At 41.4% G+C, this 19,259-nt stretch overlaps 1 protein-coding gene across 1 annotated transcript in view; it reads left to right on the forward strand.

The window, feature by feature from the left end:
• LOC115429076 (G-protein coupled receptor 37-like 1) overlaps positions 1-18,916 on the forward strand; it is a 31,142-nt gene extending 12,226 nt beyond the window's left edge. The window contains 11 exon segments of the mRNA XM_075353501.1: positions 3,762-3,841; positions 3,843-4,062; positions 4,126-4,393; positions 4,395-4,441; positions 4,444-4,679; positions 4,681-4,701; positions 4,703-4,736; positions 4,739-4,809; positions 4,811-4,856; positions 5,518-5,543; positions 14,794-18,916. Of these exon segments, the coding sequence (XP_075209616.1) occupies positions 3,762-3,841; positions 3,843-4,062; positions 4,126-4,393; positions 4,395-4,441; positions 4,444-4,679; positions 4,681-4,701; positions 4,703-4,736; positions 4,739-4,809; positions 4,811-4,856; positions 5,518-5,543; positions 14,794-15,612 (1,868 nt within the window). The 3' untranslated portion in view covers positions 15,613-18,916.
• Positions 18,917-19,259: the final 343 nt, after the last annotated feature.

Here is a 19,259-nt window from a genome sequence, read left to right on the forward strand (position 1 = left end):
TGAAATCTTCATGGCCCTGGCATGTTCTTCCCGACTGTATGCCCTACTAAACTCAGACCTCTTCACGGTATGTGTGTCTTGCTGTGCACATGTGCTCTTAGTCCCTTATGTGTGCATGCATGACGTGTGCCCTTGACATCCCTCTGTGACTGAACCAGTGAGTGTTTCCATGCATGAATACATCAGTGAGAACCTCTCTTCTTTATCTCCACCCACACACACCAACTAGTGGGTCTCTGTGGACCCCACACACAATAGGCATGATAATTACACATGAAGTGTTGCCCTGTGCCTTCCTGTTGATTAAAACGGTAGTATAGTTTGCTGTTGTGGTACTTTCAAGGTCAGATTCACAGAGTAATCCCTATCATTTAACCTGTGAATCTTACATTTACTAAACCATTTGCTTCACCAGGGTTTTCCAAAAGCCTCCTTCTGAAATCACAGGGTTTAAATATACCCAAGTATCGCTCACTGCAGAGAAAAGTTTGGATGAAAAAGGCAAGTTCTTCAACCCTCTTTCAACAACTTCTGTAAGAATTTAAGAAAACTACATGACTCCCAGATGCCTGAGTACATTTTTGCTGACTTCTCCCCTGGAGTCATTCAAATTTATTCAGTTTTTTGGTTCTATTTTGCTTGAAGTCAAATTAAACTCATATTAAGGTTATACAGTGAAGTTATCCATCTTCAGTATCCCCCCCTAGTGAAACTTGGCTGTGTATGTAGGTTTGTGTGTGATGTCCTGGTAAGAATTGGCTCCCTATCAACCTATTGATGTAGAAGGTCAGCAGTTGGATGTTCTGCTGCATTTGCCAGTTCACTCACCATCATTACCGCCAGCTGGGTATTTTTAGAAAATGTCCTCAATACGTGTCCAAAAATATGCAAATATGTTTTCATGAACAGTGCTTGTACAATATGCATATCCAACAGTTCTAAGACATATGTGTGTGTGTGTATATTCGATATGTGTATCTGTGCACGTGCTTTTGACAGCGGGACCACTGTACCTCTTGTCTTTTCCCCAGTCCTGTATTCTGTTAATGTAAGAAAGCTCCACTTACAGCACTTAGGGCACTTGAGACATAATATGTTCATTTCATTAGCACTTCAAGTCTCTTAAATTATTGACCTGGGCAACAGCCAATACAATGTTTAGTCACAGGCTGTAGGTTTGTTTGTGCATGTATAACACTGTGCTTTGAGTAGGTAGAACTGTTAAGAATACACCTTAGGGTGGTCCAACAATCATGGTAAAAAAATATAGTTTCAGATAACCTCAATTAGAACCCTGCATTAGGTTTTAGCATTCAAAAGATGATTTAGGAAAAAATTTGGAAGAAAAAGGAGATGTTTTAGAGGTTGTACAAGTTGCTGGAAGTTTCCTGGAAATTGACTAATTTTGCATTTTCAGCATAGCCGAGCTGACCTACTAAGAGAAGCAGCAGTACTATCAAAACCAAGGTTTGAGTGCTTCATCTAGCTATATATGTATTAAGTAAGGCCACCGACATCTGTGGTACTGGAGTGAAGAATTGGTTGGCCTGGCATTCTTGGACTCCAGTGTGACACAAGAGCAGAAGCAGCTGATGGTTGACAACATGATGGAAAATGAAGGTTCAGAGGTTCCACTAAAGCATTGGGATGTCCTTAATCAAGCAGATTATGAAGGGAAGCAGATCAGCGTTTTTGTCACCACCAGCACCATGCGTTTGTTTGAAACTTTGGATCTGCACAAACATTCTTCCGAATTCCTCCAGAAGACTGGGCTGATGATTGCAGGACTTTTCAGAAGGCTGCCTCACATTGTGCATTCCAGGAAAAGCTGTCAGTGATGTTGCTGAAAGAGGGGTGAAGCTTATTCAAGACTTCAACTGTAGCCGAACAAAAAATGCAGATCACAAACAGTACTTGCTCCAAGTTGTCAAAGAACACAGGAACATTTTTTGTAATTTCAATAAAGCAACAGTGGTTGCTGGAACTTTCTAAGTAACATTTTTATGCGAGTTGCCGTTTGATTTTGAGAATAAATTTACAAATTATTCTAATATGCCTTATTTCATTTGCTAGTTCTATTACAGTATATAGAGGCAATCTTCCCGTGTCTTGTGCAACCTCTAAATATAAATTAATTTGCATAAAAATTTGGACCGAAGTAATTTGGCCAGAATGGAACCAAATGCAGGGTTCTAATCCAGAGAATCTTAAAACATTTTTTGGACCACCCTAATACACCTGCTTAGTAGTTTAGGAAACTTGGTAAGTTTGCACTTCCTATTGTCTGTGTAAGTACAAAGACTACAACAGCTAAAATAGTGAGATAGACCTGACTTTTAAATGACTTTCAACAAGACATTTTCAATGACTTTTTAAGCAGTGATGCAGTTATTGATGTACGCAGCCTGTAGAACAAGACACAATCAATGTCCACCATCCCCTAAAGTTTGGGTTAAATCAGCTGAACCAGATGATCCCTTTCAGATCAGACTCACTGCTGAGGTGGAGGGGAGCTATGAGTGATTCATGGGCCAATGAATGGAGATGAGCCCGGAACATGTCATAGATGGATGGATCTAAGCTGGCGGGTGGGCAGTTTTCAGGTGGTCCCAGAGTTCCTCTGGTAACTTTACAACAGCAAAAGTGATGAATAGCATGGATAATAAATATAAATTCAGTATGTAGACCTGATAAAAGAGCTGAGACAAACAGAGGCCTGGCAGTGTAACTTGTTTACCATAATCTGTTATCTTTAGGGGGCTAATTTAAAGTAGAAAAGTCTCCCCCGGTGGAATTTTCTTGCCTTAAAACAAAATTGTAATTCTAAGATGATTCGTGCTTGTCATTCGCGGTCGACGGCCCAGCGCCGCCTGTGCGTAAAACTGAAACATGGGAAGCCTAATATATTTGTTCGTCCGCCTGTCGGGCGTGGCTGGCTTGTCTGCGGGGGGGCTGTAGCCGTAGCATGCCTAGGGCTGCTGGATGCTCCATGATGGATGAGGCAGTGACAGATCGGGGGTTAGCCGCCAGGGGAGTCCATTTTCTTCCAGCGCACAGTCCTATCTGAGGAGAAAACAGAGGAGAGAGACACTGGACTCAAAGGAGGAAGGGACGAGAAAAGGGAGCCACCGATTTCCACCCCTCCTCTTTCTCTCTCTGTCACTCTCCTTCCTCTCTCTACTCAGAGCATCGCAGTCTAGTAGGCTTACCCGGTCTGCGTCTGCACCGCATTGACGCTGCTGCTGCTGCTGCTGGCTGACCCAGCCCTCTATAAACTAACGCACAACACACAGCCTGCTTTGGATGCTCCTACCACAGCTGGGACAGGGATGCTGTGCAGGTTGTGTGTGTTTTGCGTGGATAATGCAACAATTCCCTGTGCACCTTTCCGTGCTGCCTTCTCTGTGGATCCGGGACTCTGATCCTCTGTCCTGGTAGGTCATGTCAAGACTTTAGGAGCGGGAGTGGACTGAAGGAGGCGGCGGGCTGTTTGGAGAATCCGCCGGTTGTAGCTGCAGCACACACACACACACACACACACACACACACACACCACACACACACACACCACACACATTAGTGTACGATCCGATCCTGGGGGTAAACTCATAAGTTTGCAGAGCTCCGGTGGCGAATGTAGCTGAACAGCAGAGGCAGCAGGCTTCCTCTCCAGTACTGTTTCCAACATGGGTGTTGACTGAATGGAAGAGTATCTCCGCGCTTGTCACAGATATGAGGATGCACTTGTGAGAAATTTTCAGCTGCACTCACTAAATCCTGGACCATGCAGATTCTGCAGCCTGGGACGGTATTCGTGTTGTTAGCCCACGCACATGTGTTATTCATCACTGAGAAATAATGGAGAGGTACGAACTAAAGAGGACAGTAACACCAGCGCATACTCTGCCAAGACTTTTACACTGGTCACTCCGGGAGGGCATCCAAACAAAGCCAGAGACCATGCGCTTCCTGCCGGGTACGCCAAAGTGTGCGTCCTCGGGGACCCGCAGGCGCAGCGGGCACTCGGCCGAGGGACCCTTAACTCCATCACCCCTGGAAAAGGTTAACTGCTGGTGGAAGAAACGAGGCGAATTGTACACAACAAACGCGACTTCATAGGACAGTGACACCCATGGAGCGATCCCAACGCCGGCTCACATTGGGACCCGACGCGCCCCCATACTAAGAGGATAAAGTTGACTGGCGGACTTAGTAGTACGGGTACGCCGGCCAGTGGACGCTACAATGCCGCTAAGCTCCATCAATGGGCTGGGGAGACGGGGAGGGGGACCCGGGAGGGGGACAGGCACAAGAGAGGCACAAAAGACGAGCAGAAGAAAGCGCTGAAGAGGGGGAGAAACAGGCTGAACAAAAGCTCAGGGGTTTTGGCGCAACCTCAACGCGTCACCGTGGGAACCCATCCCCAAGCCGGTGGCCCTCACTCCACAGACCTGCCCTTTGACCTCTTCACCAGGGAGGAACGAGTTCTTCACTTTCAGAGGAAGAGAACCCCTGGGATTGCCACTCCGATCACCCCTCCCAGTTCGCGGGATTTTGTGGATGAGATCAAGAACCCCTTTTACCCGGTGACACTGTGAGACTTACGGGGCTTACGCCCAATCACGTGCGTCTCCGGTGTCATTTTTTTAGTGGGGATAGCAGGGAACATTGCCATCCTGATGCATAGTGTGTCAGAATTATTTACATGAAGAGCATCTCTAACTCCCTGTTGGCTAATTGGCTGTCTGGGATTTTGTACTCATCTTCTTCTGTCTGCCCATGGTGGTTTTCCATGAACTTACAAAGTCCCTGGTTGTTAGGAGAATTCACCTGCAAAGTGGTGCCCTATTGTGGAGGTAATTCTATTCTATTCTATTCTATTCTATCTATCTATTCTATTCTATTCTATTCAACTTGAATGCCATAGATAATTTTTTGGGGATCTGACTGAAAATATTAGCGCTTATAAATGAAGGCAGTGTCTACAGGCAGTATTTTCTTCTGCAGAGTTGACAGATGGGAAATGGAGTTCAACCAGCGTCATTTACATATTTTCCACCTTAAAATGAATGTGATCACACCTCCAGTGACAATAGACCTAATCTGTTGGTCCTTTGGGGCGTATCAAAGTGTCATTTCACACTCCTACGGCCTGAGTAAATGGATGTAAAGAGTGAAGTTTCAGGTTTTAAACCCTGAATGGGCACAGAGTACACAGGCACAGCTATAGGATGTCACCCTCACCCAATAACAAGGACCACTCTGTTTGTCACTTGTGCACCTGCTACTGGAGAAAGAACCTCACCTAGCCCCCACGGCACGACAATACAAATACACACACATCTACACCCAGGTTGTGAGGCAACCGCCATCTCCCAGTTACAATGACATAACACAGTGTGTATTCCCTTTCTCTGTTGCTTAAATATACACATAGTGCACCGTGTTGTATTTTCCATCTACACATTTACTCTCCTCTGTCTCCTCACTCTTATTTGTGATCATTTTTCACTCCAGATCATATCAGTGAGACGTGGACGGATGTCAGACATGTTGTTTACATCGTGTTAATACCTTGCTTTTGTTTGAGTGCTGAAATTAAACCAGTGTCAGATTCAACCATAAGGTCTTTTGTGCAGAAGAAGGGTTTCCCAGCTCAGGGGTACAAAGCTTAGTCGGAAATGGCTTATTGTCCGAACCTGGCTTAGGGGGGGGAGACGAAAAGGAGGGACCACACATTGAGAGAAACTAAATACCAGGACCACACACACCACACAGAGAGAGGAGAGAGAGAGAGAGAGAGAGAGAGAGAGACCATACTGCTGCAGGCTGACAAGACAAGACGCTAGAGCAGGTGACCAGAAATATTCTCTGACTCCACCCTCATGAGCCCACAGAGTCTCATGAGATCTGATCTGATGTTGTCTTCCTCATATCACCTTCAGGTCTAAATAGTTTGTCTGTACAGCTACATCATATGTGGAAGTTAAAGTCTGAAATAGACGTTCATAAATCCAAGCCCACACTAGATGACATGGTATAGATCTGTGAGAAATACAGGCTATATGTTTAGAAACAGGCTATGCTTTGGAGACCTGCCATCCCATCCAGTTTCAGACATTATATGCTGAAGCAGCTGCATCCAGACTGGGCTGCTGACAGTGCCCCACGCATACTGTATATTTATTAGCAATAGGCAATGATTCATACAGCACAAAACCAGCAGAAATAGTTTGTTATGATCCTGTTTGCAAACATACTAATCGTTTCATATGTCTTTTTGCAGCCTTTGTTACCACTGACCACATGTGTTCCTTGTTTCACATATGTTTTAATTATTTGGGGATCAGAGGAAACAGACCCCTCCCTGTGTTATTGCATATGAGCTATCCAAGGACCACAGGATGTTATTTAATAACCTTAATATCTCTCTGCCTGTGCATAGACCAAATGGCAGTTAATAGAAGCTTTGTTTTAGAGTGGGCCTTTGTTTTTTTTATTGGATGTGTATATGCTTTTTTTGTTCTGTAGGACATCAGAGCATGTGCACTGGGGTCTGTGTGTGTTTACTGTCTCTTAAATGTGTGTCTCTGTGCGTGCATGTGTCAAAACAGGCCATGAGTAATGCAGCCTGGGGCACAATGTCCCTGTGGAACATTCAGTGAAACACACAGAACCACCCTGTGGACTTTATTCTTCACTTAACCCAAATTCGTTTGCGGGGATATTGGCCCCACATTTGGCCTGAAATGAAGACATACAGAGAGCCTCCTCACATATACAGGCTGTTACTGCTATACGGTCACATATGTGTGCATATTACCAGACAGTGCTATAGGTGTAATGTATCTGTTTTCTTCTCAGAGCGAGGGCGTATCCAATGGCATGGCCTTCAGTAAACATTATTTCTCTTAGCAACTGAGAGACGTCATCTGCCTCCAAAGAGAGCGATTGTGGGACTCATATAAACTCTAAAAAATAAAGCAGGCAAATGGACAGCATGCATGTAAGATGAAAATGTGGACTAATGCCAGACTGCAGTATTTCATATCTTTAGTTCATGCTGTCATTACAGATGACCCTGTGGTTTGTGATGTGCACAGAACAGCAAATTCAAACCAAAACTAATGGCTAATGCAGTGTTTTTCAACCTTGGGGTCGCGACTCCACATGGGGTCGCCTGAAATTTCTAGTAATTGATTCAACAAAAACAAAAAAAAATACTAATAATTTTTTTTTTAATGATTCATTCATTATAATTAAAACACCACACACTTTTCCTAATAAAAAGTTCAAGTTCAAATAAAATGCAGGATAATATCTGAGAGGGCATATCTTGATTGACCTGATCATGTGACCACGTGCGTTAACTACTATACGCTTTAACCTGCCCGGACAGTTGCAGTCAGAAAACTGGACCGAACAAAGAATGGAAAGATTTCTTCACCTGCCTAACCCCGCTAAGACATCTCCAAGAGAAAAATGTCTCCGTTTTGAATAACCTGGGGGCGCCAAAAATTTGTGATGTTAAAATGGGGTCACGAGTCAAAAAAGGTTGGGAACCACTGGTCTAATGAGTGGTTTTGTACCTGGCACATCACAAGAACGAGACTTGAAAGTTAACTAAAACAAATAATCATTGCAGTTAGCTTTTTATAATCCAGGAGGGAAATTATTCATTTATCAAGGTTCATTCAGTGCTATGCCACTGGAACACGGTGATTTTTATCTCATTACCTCTCAGCAGTTTATCATCTGTAAAACACACAGGCAGTTCTACTTAATTTTACTGACTAATTCCACTAAGTTAATTTTATGCTAACACACAATTATTTATCATCTGATTCATGAAAAGCACATTAATTGCAAGATTTTAACATGTGACTGAAATAAACTTCCAAATTCTTAGTACTGACTAACATCTGTCGGCTATATTAAATGTGTATAGTCTGGTTCCTGGACATTATCGTCTCAATTATCCAACTACTGTATGTGCAGCAGCACAGTGATAATTAGCATACATAAAAGTGTGTTTGCACCTTTTCTCATCTGTGTTTGCTTAATTGGCAGTAATTATGGTGCAGAATAGTGTTACTGTTGATTGCTACAAATGACCCTTATTGTCACACATTGAGTTTTAAGACCTTGTGTTGATTTATGCATGTCATATCGACTGACCCATAATCTGATGATGAATGACTGCTTGTAGAAAATACACTGCTTCATACATTACTACATGCTATAATCATTTCCATATGTAACCAGTATGAGTGTATGTGGATGACGATAAAGGGCTGGAGATCCTTAGTCTTTCAAGTGCCGTCTTTATCTCGAACATACCGCAGCTGACTTGGCACATATATTCTACACGGTTTATGCTCCTCTTTGAGTTTGTGCACTTCATTTAAACATCTGGAATCTGTTGTGATGTACAACACCCTGCAGTCAGACACTGTAGGCTGATGTGGCTGTGGTGCATTTGTCTTCAATGGGTAGAAAGTGAGAAACAAACTATTGGAGCAGGGGAAGGAGAGCAAGAGATAGACAGAAAGAGGACGAGAGAGGAAGCACAGACGACTAGAGGTAGACCCATGTATTGTGTTGGTATTGATGGTAATGGCAGAACATGCATCATCTTGACATGTTACCGTTTATTGACAGTGCACACACACACACACACACACACACACACACACACACGTTTATCACAAGTTTAATCATCATTACAAATTTGGCTGCATGGTTGTGTAATGGCCAATAAAATGAGGCCACGGAGTCCACATGCAAACACCTTAAAGTAAAACAAACCTTTTTAACATTTTTTCAGCCCCATCTCGTATTCTGACAGAATAAATCATGAAAGTTGACTTCCATGCATACGTCTGTCTGTCTGTCTCTGGCTAACCAGGCACATGCACAAAGTCAGTTTGTGTGCTGATCCTCCAGATGGGTGGGATGGCCTTCTCTCTACTGATCACTGCCCACGGCTCTTCTCCCTCTTTCTCTTTCTCTCTCTTTCTCTCTCTCTCTCTCTCTCTCTTTCTTTCTCTCTGCATCAGCTATCTCTGATTAGAAGTACGCCACAGGGGAAGAACATGCTCTCACACACATACACAGTTACACAGACACAATACATACAGTCATAAAAACATGTTAGCTTACATACATTTGTCCACATACCCTGGATGCACACAAAGTTACAGACTGTTATAGTACGTGAACTCACACACACACACACACACACACACACATACACACACACACACACACACCTACACACACACACACACACACACACACACACACACACACACACACACAAGATGTCATGCTCTCTCTCATGAATGATAGTTAATTGGGGGATATGTAAATTATTCAGGGTATATAATTAGTTGTTCTACATAATGCATGATGGTTAGTCCATTCAGTTGGCTTTTTGTCCATGGATGATTACATATTGTTTTGTGTGATGAGACAAGACCACACAACAGCGTGAACTAAAGCTTATTGTTTGATTCACTTAAACAAATTGATAATTATCCCAGTGAAAAATGAAACAGACATTAGATGATTACCACTAGGAATTCACAGTGTTGGTTAAAAATGTAAAACAACAGCTTATCAGTTTCAGAATGACATAGAACAAGAATATATGCAGTAGCAAGACAGAAAAGAATAGAAAACATTTCATTTCTAGACAGGGATCAATGATCTGGAACGGCGCTTTCCAGCAGCCACTGTACACTGAGAGCAGAATACATTTTTTAATGTCCAGGGGAAATCTGCCACAGGTCAGGATATAATTTAATGGGAGAGAAATTTATTGTCTGGAAGAAAAACTGCCTCAGATACACTCTTAAATAGTGAGGCAGAAAGTGGCAGAAAAGAGCAGAATAATGGGCTTTTGCTTTTAGTTTAATTAAAACGAAGACCATTTTTGCATGTTGTTATGTGAAAATGCTGTGGATGTTTGTGGAGGTCTTCAGGAGACTTAATTTACAAAGAATGTTGTTTTTTTTAAAGAAAAATGTTCTGCTGTAGACTTTTAGTGCTTGTGTTATAAATACAAGACAAATGTAGCTTTTGTAATTTCACCACAGACACTATTACACCAGCACACACTACTGTATTTATGTGCACACCCATAATGGTCGCTATATCGACTACAATGAAATACTAAGTAACTATTCTACACAACTGTGACCGTGTACAGGCACACACTCATAAATGGGCCTGTATGCTGCTCATATCCCCTCCCTTACAGATATAGCCCAGCTGTTAGATGGATGGTGGCTGTCAGATGCAGAGTCTCTCTAGTTAGAGTTATGGTCTGGTGGAGCCTGCTCTAGGTCACACACACTCACACTTAACCTAGTAAAAAAAATAATGCAGCTAAAATAACCTTTTGTCTCTATGGCTCATTACTAATAATTGTGCATGTGTGTAGCTGTGTGTTGCGTCTCTACATTAGTCCATTTATCACCTGATAATGTCTATTACCTCTGACAGTGGCTCGAGTCACAGTAAGGCCACTCAGACTCCACCAGTCCTTGTTAAGACCCAATTAATAACACAAGGCCTTTGTGCCACCAGCTCACAAGACCTTTAATCAGGAAGCTAATGGGCCGTTATTAAAAACAGCACCAGGGGAAAATGTGTTTCTCACCTGCTGTGTGATAGTCAGCCACAATCTGTAGAACATGCTGTGGATGAAAGACATTGTCCAATTTTTTATTTTTTTTTTACCCCTTGAAGAAGAAATGGATCATATGAAGTGGAAAACTGTGCTGAACTGTTACTATCTGCACTTCACAGTTGCACTGCATCACCAGTGAAATTTAAGGATTCAGCTTTGCAGATTAAACACATCTGAAAATAATTTGAAGTTGTAAAATGATGAACAAATGTATCGTGTTATTCAAGGGTGTCTACAGCTCCTTAAAAAGTCTTAAATGTTATCATTCAAAATTAAAGCCTTAATTACTCAAAAGTTTTAAAAATCCATATGTAATAAATGATAATTCTATTTTCTTTGGAAATCTATGTAAAGGATTTGTCCAATGTGTAATTAGTGTTCAGCATTTTATCATAATGGAGAGTGGAATGAGGGGAGCCATCAACCGCAGTCATGGGTGGAGGGGTTCAGGTATGAGCTTTAGTGGATCAGTAGCAGAAACATTAGTCTTGGACAAATGTGAATGTAACGTCAGCTGGATTAAAACATAGTTAAAACTGGTTCAAGGCAGTAACTACATATGAGGCCTGCTGTACTGTTATTTTTGTGAATGTAAGGTCTTAAATTTGACCATAGACATCTTTTTAAATGTCTTCAAACCTGCAGATACCCTGTATTGCCACTGCAGATGACCTACTCAAACTATTACTTGTTTTTGTCTTAAACCAAAGCTCACTCAGGTAATAATAATATATTTGTGGCAGTAACTTGATGTATGTAAATATGATTTTTATCCCATACTGGGGCAGGCGTCTTACCAGCAGGTGAAATGAACATGGCAGGGTCAAAGATGCAGGGATGCCGCTCTGAACAAATGCCACATTAACATTGTTAATCACTCTCAGGATGTTGTGGCTCGTTTCTCTTTGTGACACTTTGGCCCATATCAATATGACGGATGTGTTTTTGCGATTAAGTTTTTTTCCACATTTTTCTTTTTTTTTTCACTGTCAGTTCTTTTTCCCTGTTTTTCATTCTATCCTTTACACACCCCTGTCCTTCCAAACAAACACACACAGCGTCATCACCCCCCAGACCTGACTCTTGACTCTCTCTCTCTCTCGTCTCCTCTGCAGTACAAAGCTATGCTTGTTCATCCTGCCCTTGCTCTCCGCCCCGACACGCTGATCAAAGCTGGGTTCTCTAGTCCTCCATGACAGCCTTTAAAGCCATTCCAGCCCTGTTGTTCAAGCCATGAAATATTCACCAGGTGCTTGCACCGGGTGAATATTTCCAATACACATCCTTCCATGTGTATTGGACGGGAACTTGTATGGGTTCATTTACAGCCAGTACACATGGATATAAGAGTGTGCTGCATTCATATTACAGAAGTGGAAGAAGAGGAAGTGGGTCACATGTAGAGTTTGAACTTTCTATTACTATTAATGAAGGTAAACAAAATTATTTTTTTATTTTGTGTAGCTGAAGCAGTCTAGTGAGATATTAAGACATTTTACCTATCAGTATAGCAGTGAAAAAATTACAGTATATTCCAGCTGTCAAAAGCATTGCACTGTTGTGAAACTTTCATTAAATAATACCTACACTTAAACATTAGGTGTTGACTGTAATGCCGACATGCACTGATATCTACTTTAACGGTGCTTTTAAAATATGTTCTGCTGCTCAGTTACAGTTTTACAGCCTGCCATCCTGTGAAAGATTTTGGCATCAAGTGCCAGTCGCATCAAAACAAAGTCTGATCCTGTTTGTGAGCATGTCTGAATCTCTGGAGCCCTTTACCTGTTTTGATCTCCTTAAAAATACTTTCCTTGTTGTTTACCAGAGTTAAAAACGCAAAAGCATTGAAGGCATTGATAAGGGTAGCTTAGCTCAAAAACTAAGCATCTGTTTAACATCTGCAGTGTGCACCCAGAGTCTTTCTGTCATCTATGTCACTTTTCTAAAACAACGTAAGCATGATACACATTAATTTAAAGGGGTCATATTTTGCTAAACCCACTTTTATTAGTCTTTGGTTCATTTATTTGTGTATTTGGACCCTAATAGTTCATAAAGTTTGAATTTGAACCTTCCAGGTGCTGCAAAGCTATCTTTATATTTATTTGGGCATTATTCATTACATTATTCATTTTCATCCTTCTTAATTTGTTACGTTTTATGACTAGTTACGTCACAACATTTGTACATATAAGGTCAAGACTTTCAACAAACATTTCTCCGAGTACGACATAATTGTTCATCAGCAGCAGTGGTTGTAATCCATGCTGAAATTATGTCCAAACTTTGAGCCGATTACCTAAAATGTTCAGTTGTTGGTTATATTAACGAACACAAGTGGCTGAATGGGATAGAGCAGCACAGCCAACAACCTGGAGGGAGTGGGGTCATGTGCATTTAAAGGGCCAGCACTCAAAATGACCTTTTTCGTGTCATTATTCAAAAATAGTTTTGAAGATGGATCTGTGGAGTTGAATTAATGAAGAATTCAGACCCAAGCATAGCATTTACAGTTTGTGTAGACCACAGGGAAATGTTTGAAAATGCATAATTCCATTTTTAAAAAAAAGCTAAATGTCACTCCTTTAATAACACTCAGCTTAAATTTTCTCCAAGTCACTTTAACAAAATGCATAAAATGAAAGTAATTACCAAAAATCACTGCTCTGTTTGAGGAAACAATCCACCACAATTATAGTCACAAAATAGTGCAGTGATGTCATGTAATAAGTCGTCCTGGTTCACAACACTGTCACATTGATCATAATTACTGTCCAGGGCTTTGGAGCCTGTTAGCGCTTTGTCCACTCCAGTTACCCCTGGCTTTTCCATGTGGTCGCCCATCATTAGTCTGGTTAGGACATCCATGTGTGTCACAGGGTCAGCGCTTGTGTGCCAGGCGTAGACACACACAACATCTTGCAGTGTGTGTACGTCTATATCTGTCCAGGATGTATGCTCTTAGAGCACTAAAGCCAGAGCTCACTGGGGCCATCTGGGAAGCGGGCTGTTGTAATTAAATCTGATACGAAGGGTGGGATGGAGGGAATAAAGAAGGGATATACGAAGGGGGATATGGAGTGAGCAGAGGAGACGACAGGGAGAGATATTAGAGTAGGGGAGAAAAAAGAAGAAGGTGAGACCGAATAGAGGATGGAAGGGATCAGTGTCTGTTCTGGCAGATTTGGTGCTGGAGGCAAAATCATGGGAAAAAACTGGTTCACCTAAGGATAGCAGCACACACACACACACACACACACACACACACACACACACACACACACACACACACACACACACACACACACCGTCTCTCCTGCTGCAGAGGAATATCTTACAGGGTGCCCACTCTGCCAAAATGACTGCTAATCCAACAAACGCTTCCACACACCGAGGAAATGTGTGCTCTTTCCTATCATCTGCAGACTCACTGCAGTGAATGTGTGAACATGATGTTGGGCTGAGGTTTGTTTAGGAACAAAAGAGGTAAAAATACATAGAAAAAGATGTGTGACAAAGGATTTCAATATAGCATTGTCTTTATCCTTTATGTACGTGGTGTCATTCATGTATACTGAGGCCTTTCACTGTGCACAGGCTGCTTTTCTGATTGTAATTATTCTACTGTCAGGAGTGCCTAAAGGCCAATACCATTATCACATCTCAACCGTTTATGTGCTGCTGGCTGACAAATAAGGTTTTAGGCTTCTGTTTGTGAATCTGTTCATCTACTTTATCTGCAGCCCTTCTTTTAAGTTCCTGTAAGCTGATGATAGTGCAGCAGGTCGGAGATAACATGCTCTGTTTGTTGTTATTCCCTTGTTTATACTGGTATATATCTTAAAAGGTCAAACTGTATTATCATCTTTTGAACGATGCCATAGAAGTAATCTGAAACAAATTTGCTCATTGACAAGATAAACACTAATCCACATTTTCTTAACTGTACATCTATCTGTGAAAGCTACAGTGTGTACCATTCATTGTCTGTTGGCATAACTGATCCTGTCTGAGACTGGTAAGTTTACATTCTAACATTGTGTTCTGTAACATAACATTAAATTCTTCTCATTTCTCTTTTTCTGCTTCCACAGGTGGCTTCCTTGGGTGTGACCACCTTCACCCTATGTGCTCTGTGCATTGATCGGTTCCGTGCAGCCACTAATGTCCAGATGTATTATGAAATGATCGAAAACTGCACCTCCACAACAGCAAAACTAGCCGTCATCTGGATCGGTGCGCTCCTTCTGGCCCTGCCTGAGCTCCTCATTCGGCAGCTGGTAGTAGAAGACACAGGGATCCCAGACGAACCTCCTGTGGAACGCTGTATTATCAGGATATCCACCTCCCTCCCTGACATGCTCTACGTGTTAGGCTTGACCTATGAAGGTGCTCGGCTGTGGTGGTGCTTTGGCTGTTACTTTTGCCTTCCCACCCTGTTCACTATCGGGTGCTCTTTGGTGACGGCACGCAAGATCCGGCGTGCGGAGCAGGCCAGTGTGCGCAGCAACAAGAAGCAGATCAGGCTGGAGAGCCAGATGAACTGCACTGTTGTCGCCTTGGCAATCGTCTACGGTGCATGTGTGGTGCCGGAAAACATCTGCAACATAGTTTCAGCGTACATGGCAGCTGGTGTTCCAGAGCACACCATGTCTGTCCTCCATCTTCTCTCTCAGCTGCTGCTCTTCTGTCGGGCCGCTGTGACGCCAGCGCTGCTGCTTTTACTCTGTCGCCCACTGGGCAGGGCTTTCCTGGACTGCTGCTGTTGCTGTTGTTGCTGTAACCATGCACCCTCTTCAGCCACAGCTAGTGACGATAATGAACATGAGTGCACCACAGAGCTGGAGCTCTCCCCCTTCAGCACCATCCGCAGAGAGCTCAGTAACTACACACCTGCTGGCTCTAACTGCTAAACTGACATTTCTCATCAGAGATGGAAACTTCACTAACCTGATATTTGCTTATGGCTAGTGTTTCTCAGACTGGACTAGGAGAGTTTTGCCTTACCTAGTCTAGTCACATTGTCAAATGGGTGCATAAAAGAAGTTGAATACTGAATAATCATATTCAGTTAGTCTCCTGTGTCCTCAGCTCTCATTACTCCTATTAATACTGTACATTTACAGTAACTGTATGAGCTTTATTTTCAATTAAAATGAATATAAAACTAATTCTTTTCACTCGTACCCTGGGGTGCTCTTAAAACAGGGTCAGTACATATCTGCAGTAACTGCACACTGGTCGTCATCAAATGTTAGTAATCCTGTCTGAAACCTTTAAAACTAACAAACCTCCCTGCTGTAGACCTTCTATGCCTAAATATCTGTGGACAGTTTGGATGGGCTCTTAACACCATCCTTTACACAAGAGGTTTAAATCAGGTTGATTTGTTCGTAGTATAAAATCTGCTGTATCTCCCAAAGGCCTAATGTTATAAAACAGCAAGAAAACATAACATCATTTATACTGTACAACATAGGGAAAATGTTGTACAGAGTATGTGTTTCTTTATGTTAAAATGAATCAAAACAATTGTGGCGGTGTCGCTGATACATGTGTTTGGCCAGTTAAATATTATTTATGTCCATGAAACACTGTACTGTTTACCTTAGAGAACTAATTGGTGCCATTCAACTTCCACAAAGTGTCGCTATTAAAATTCTATAAACTAATGTTATTAATCCTAAGAACTGACCTTGTATAATAATTCCAACTCAGCACTCAGATATATATACATCATATAGGCTGACACTGCCTATCCAGTTACAGACTCAGTTTACAGCTGTAAATGTACAGTTACTTTAATGGTGCACACATGCAAAGCCTTTGTGACTTGGAATCTAGGCTTTTGATAATTAAAACAAGTGCAGGATGTCTGTGCAGTAAATAGGATGTTTGCAAGAGGAAAACACACAGGATATTGCAGTGAAGAATTCAAATGTTCACAATACTTACACTGTATATTGAAAATCATCGAGCTAACTCTTCATCAAACATAACTGGGCTGGTCTCAGAGAACATCATACATGGACTGGAGTGGAATTAAAGGGATTGGAACGAACAAATTTTAATCAAAATGAAGAGAGTGGAATGGATTCAAATGAAACGCAATTAAATTGACTTGAATATAAATCGGGCGAGAGTAATGGATCACACCACTGGGGAATATAATTGATGGTGATGGACATGGTATGGATGGACTGAAAATAAATACCTGCACTACACTGTTGTATCATGTTACGCCTTACACTTTGGGCTGTATATACACACTGTATAATTTCTTTGGTGCTCTTTGATGACTGCACTGTAAACAACAAATCCATCGGTTCGACTTAAAAATGCAAGCAAATGAACTGCATGATATGTTTCTGGTCTGTACGGCAGATAATGAAAAGACAAATGTAAACGTACACCAAGTAAGGCAGCCCTTTGTTTTCCACTTCAGTCATTACTTAGTAGGTTACTGCTAAACAGTGACAAAGTAAAAGGATGTTACACTGGAAAAGATGCAATAATTATCCAGCATCAACATATGTTTTCTTTTCTATTGGTACAGAAATGTAATTACCCTCTATTATGTAACAAAGTAGCATGAACAGTCATTCTCATTTACCAGGTCATTACAATATTACTAAGTTCAAATTTTCATAAAGATGTGCCAATACTCTGTAAGTACTTTGTAAATACTGTGTAACTGCTGCATTATAATATAGTGGGGACTATATATTTGTACCAGTATTTACTCCAATGTTCCAGATATTTTATTTTTGCACTTAATAGTTACTTATAAGCTGAGCTGCAAAACAAAGTGCTACCATATGGAATTAAATATGCTTGTATCCTGTTGGTTGATGACCTCTAACACCATCTGCAGTTTCATTACTTGAATTTTTAAGAAGAACCAATGTAATGTTATTCACAGTGTGTAAATTTACACATGTATTGTACTGTAAATCTGTTTTCTTAATCCTACTAATCAGACCTGGGTCAAAACAAAGGCTCAAACCACTAAGTCCCATCATTATTTTACAGAATCCATGTTTGGCTGGAAACTGACCTGGCACTGTATGGGAAAACATATGACAAAAGGTAAGAAATAGTAGAAGGTTGTCTGAGTAGGACCAAAATGATGTTTTTTATATATTTTTTGAAACAATATTTCTTAAAATATTTATATTTTAAGAAATTGAAATTCGTAAAAGGTGGTGGACTTGACTGTGATGACCCAGGTGTGATCTTCAGTGGTATAATGTACATAGCAATGGATCTTTTCATACAATTCTGCACTGCCAAACACCTTCTCTGTCTGTCTCTTGTGCTCTTGTGGTAGTAGCACACTATCTCTGGATGTCTCTCTCAGCATGGAGGTCAGCTTACTCTCAGCTCCATCAATACAGGAAAAGAAAGTCTCACTAAATTAAAATGAATGGTTTGACAGCAGTGGGGGCTAGACATTCTCAAAATATACTGCATTTACACTAGGTGGTAAGAAACTGTAGATACAGGGTTTTTTTTTTTCTTTCCTCAGCTGAAAGAGGCAGCCCTTTGGCTCTAATGAACTGGAGTTTATGAGCTCTAACAGATCCAGGTGGACGCCGCCGCTGGTTGGTGCTGCCTGCTGCTCTTCAAGTAAACAGACCAACAGAGGAGCTCAGCAACAAACTGCCCTGCAGCCTGGTTAACACCTCTTTTTATTACCACCACATTCAGAGTATTGCGGGCAATGCATAAACCTGTCCGAGGGTCTTTATATCATCCTGCACCAGCCTAGTTTATACCACTAAATCAAAAGAAAATGAAGGATTTTTGTATTCAGCTCAGTGAGATGCAGCGTAGTTTTTACGTCCTGTTTTTTTTTTGATGGAACAGTGGATTATAACCTGACCTCCTGAACCTGATTATCTCTTTCTGCATATTTCTGGGAGTATAGCTCATTCTAAATGGCTCAGTGTGTAGTAATGTGGTTCAAACTATTGATGGAGTGAGTCTTGTAAATCAGTCAGTGAGACGTTTATTCTGAACTTCGTGAGTATCCTCTTCATTCTGAGCAAAACGTGTCTGTATTTGATACCTGAAAATGTAAGCACATGACCACTATTGTCTCTAAGTCTAGTCACTGGTTTCTAAATAGCTTTTTATATAGCCAAAAACTGTCCCTTTGTTTATCAAAGAACTTTATCTTGAAATCTGTATATTAAAATTCTAAATGTACCGCTACTGCTGGGTAATATTTTATGTGTCTAGTGTGTACCAAAGGAAGTTCTGCACTGGACTACCTTGGTCTTTAATCTTTTATTGTTTCACTTCACTATGCTGAAATATTGCAAATCTAAAGAACTCCTACATTCAAAGCCACAAAATATTCCCATCTCTTGTCTTCATGTTGCTATGGATACAGTTAAAGGAGTATTTCAGGAACTTAGCACTGCACTTCCACAGACAGGGTTTCAAGAAGATGGTGACGGCTGATAGTTATTTACCACATTTTATCACTAGAAGTTAATTCGTCATTATATACTGTCAGTCTGAGCATTAACCTTATCAGAGTAAGAGGAGAAGT

The sequence above is a fragment of the Sphaeramia orbicularis genome, chromosome 12 (assembly GCF_902148855.1).
Source record: "Sphaeramia orbicularis chromosome 12, fSphaOr1.1, whole genome shotgun sequence".
Lineage (NCBI taxonomy): Eukaryota > Metazoa > Chordata > Actinopteri > Kurtiformes > Apogonidae > Sphaeramia > Sphaeramia orbicularis.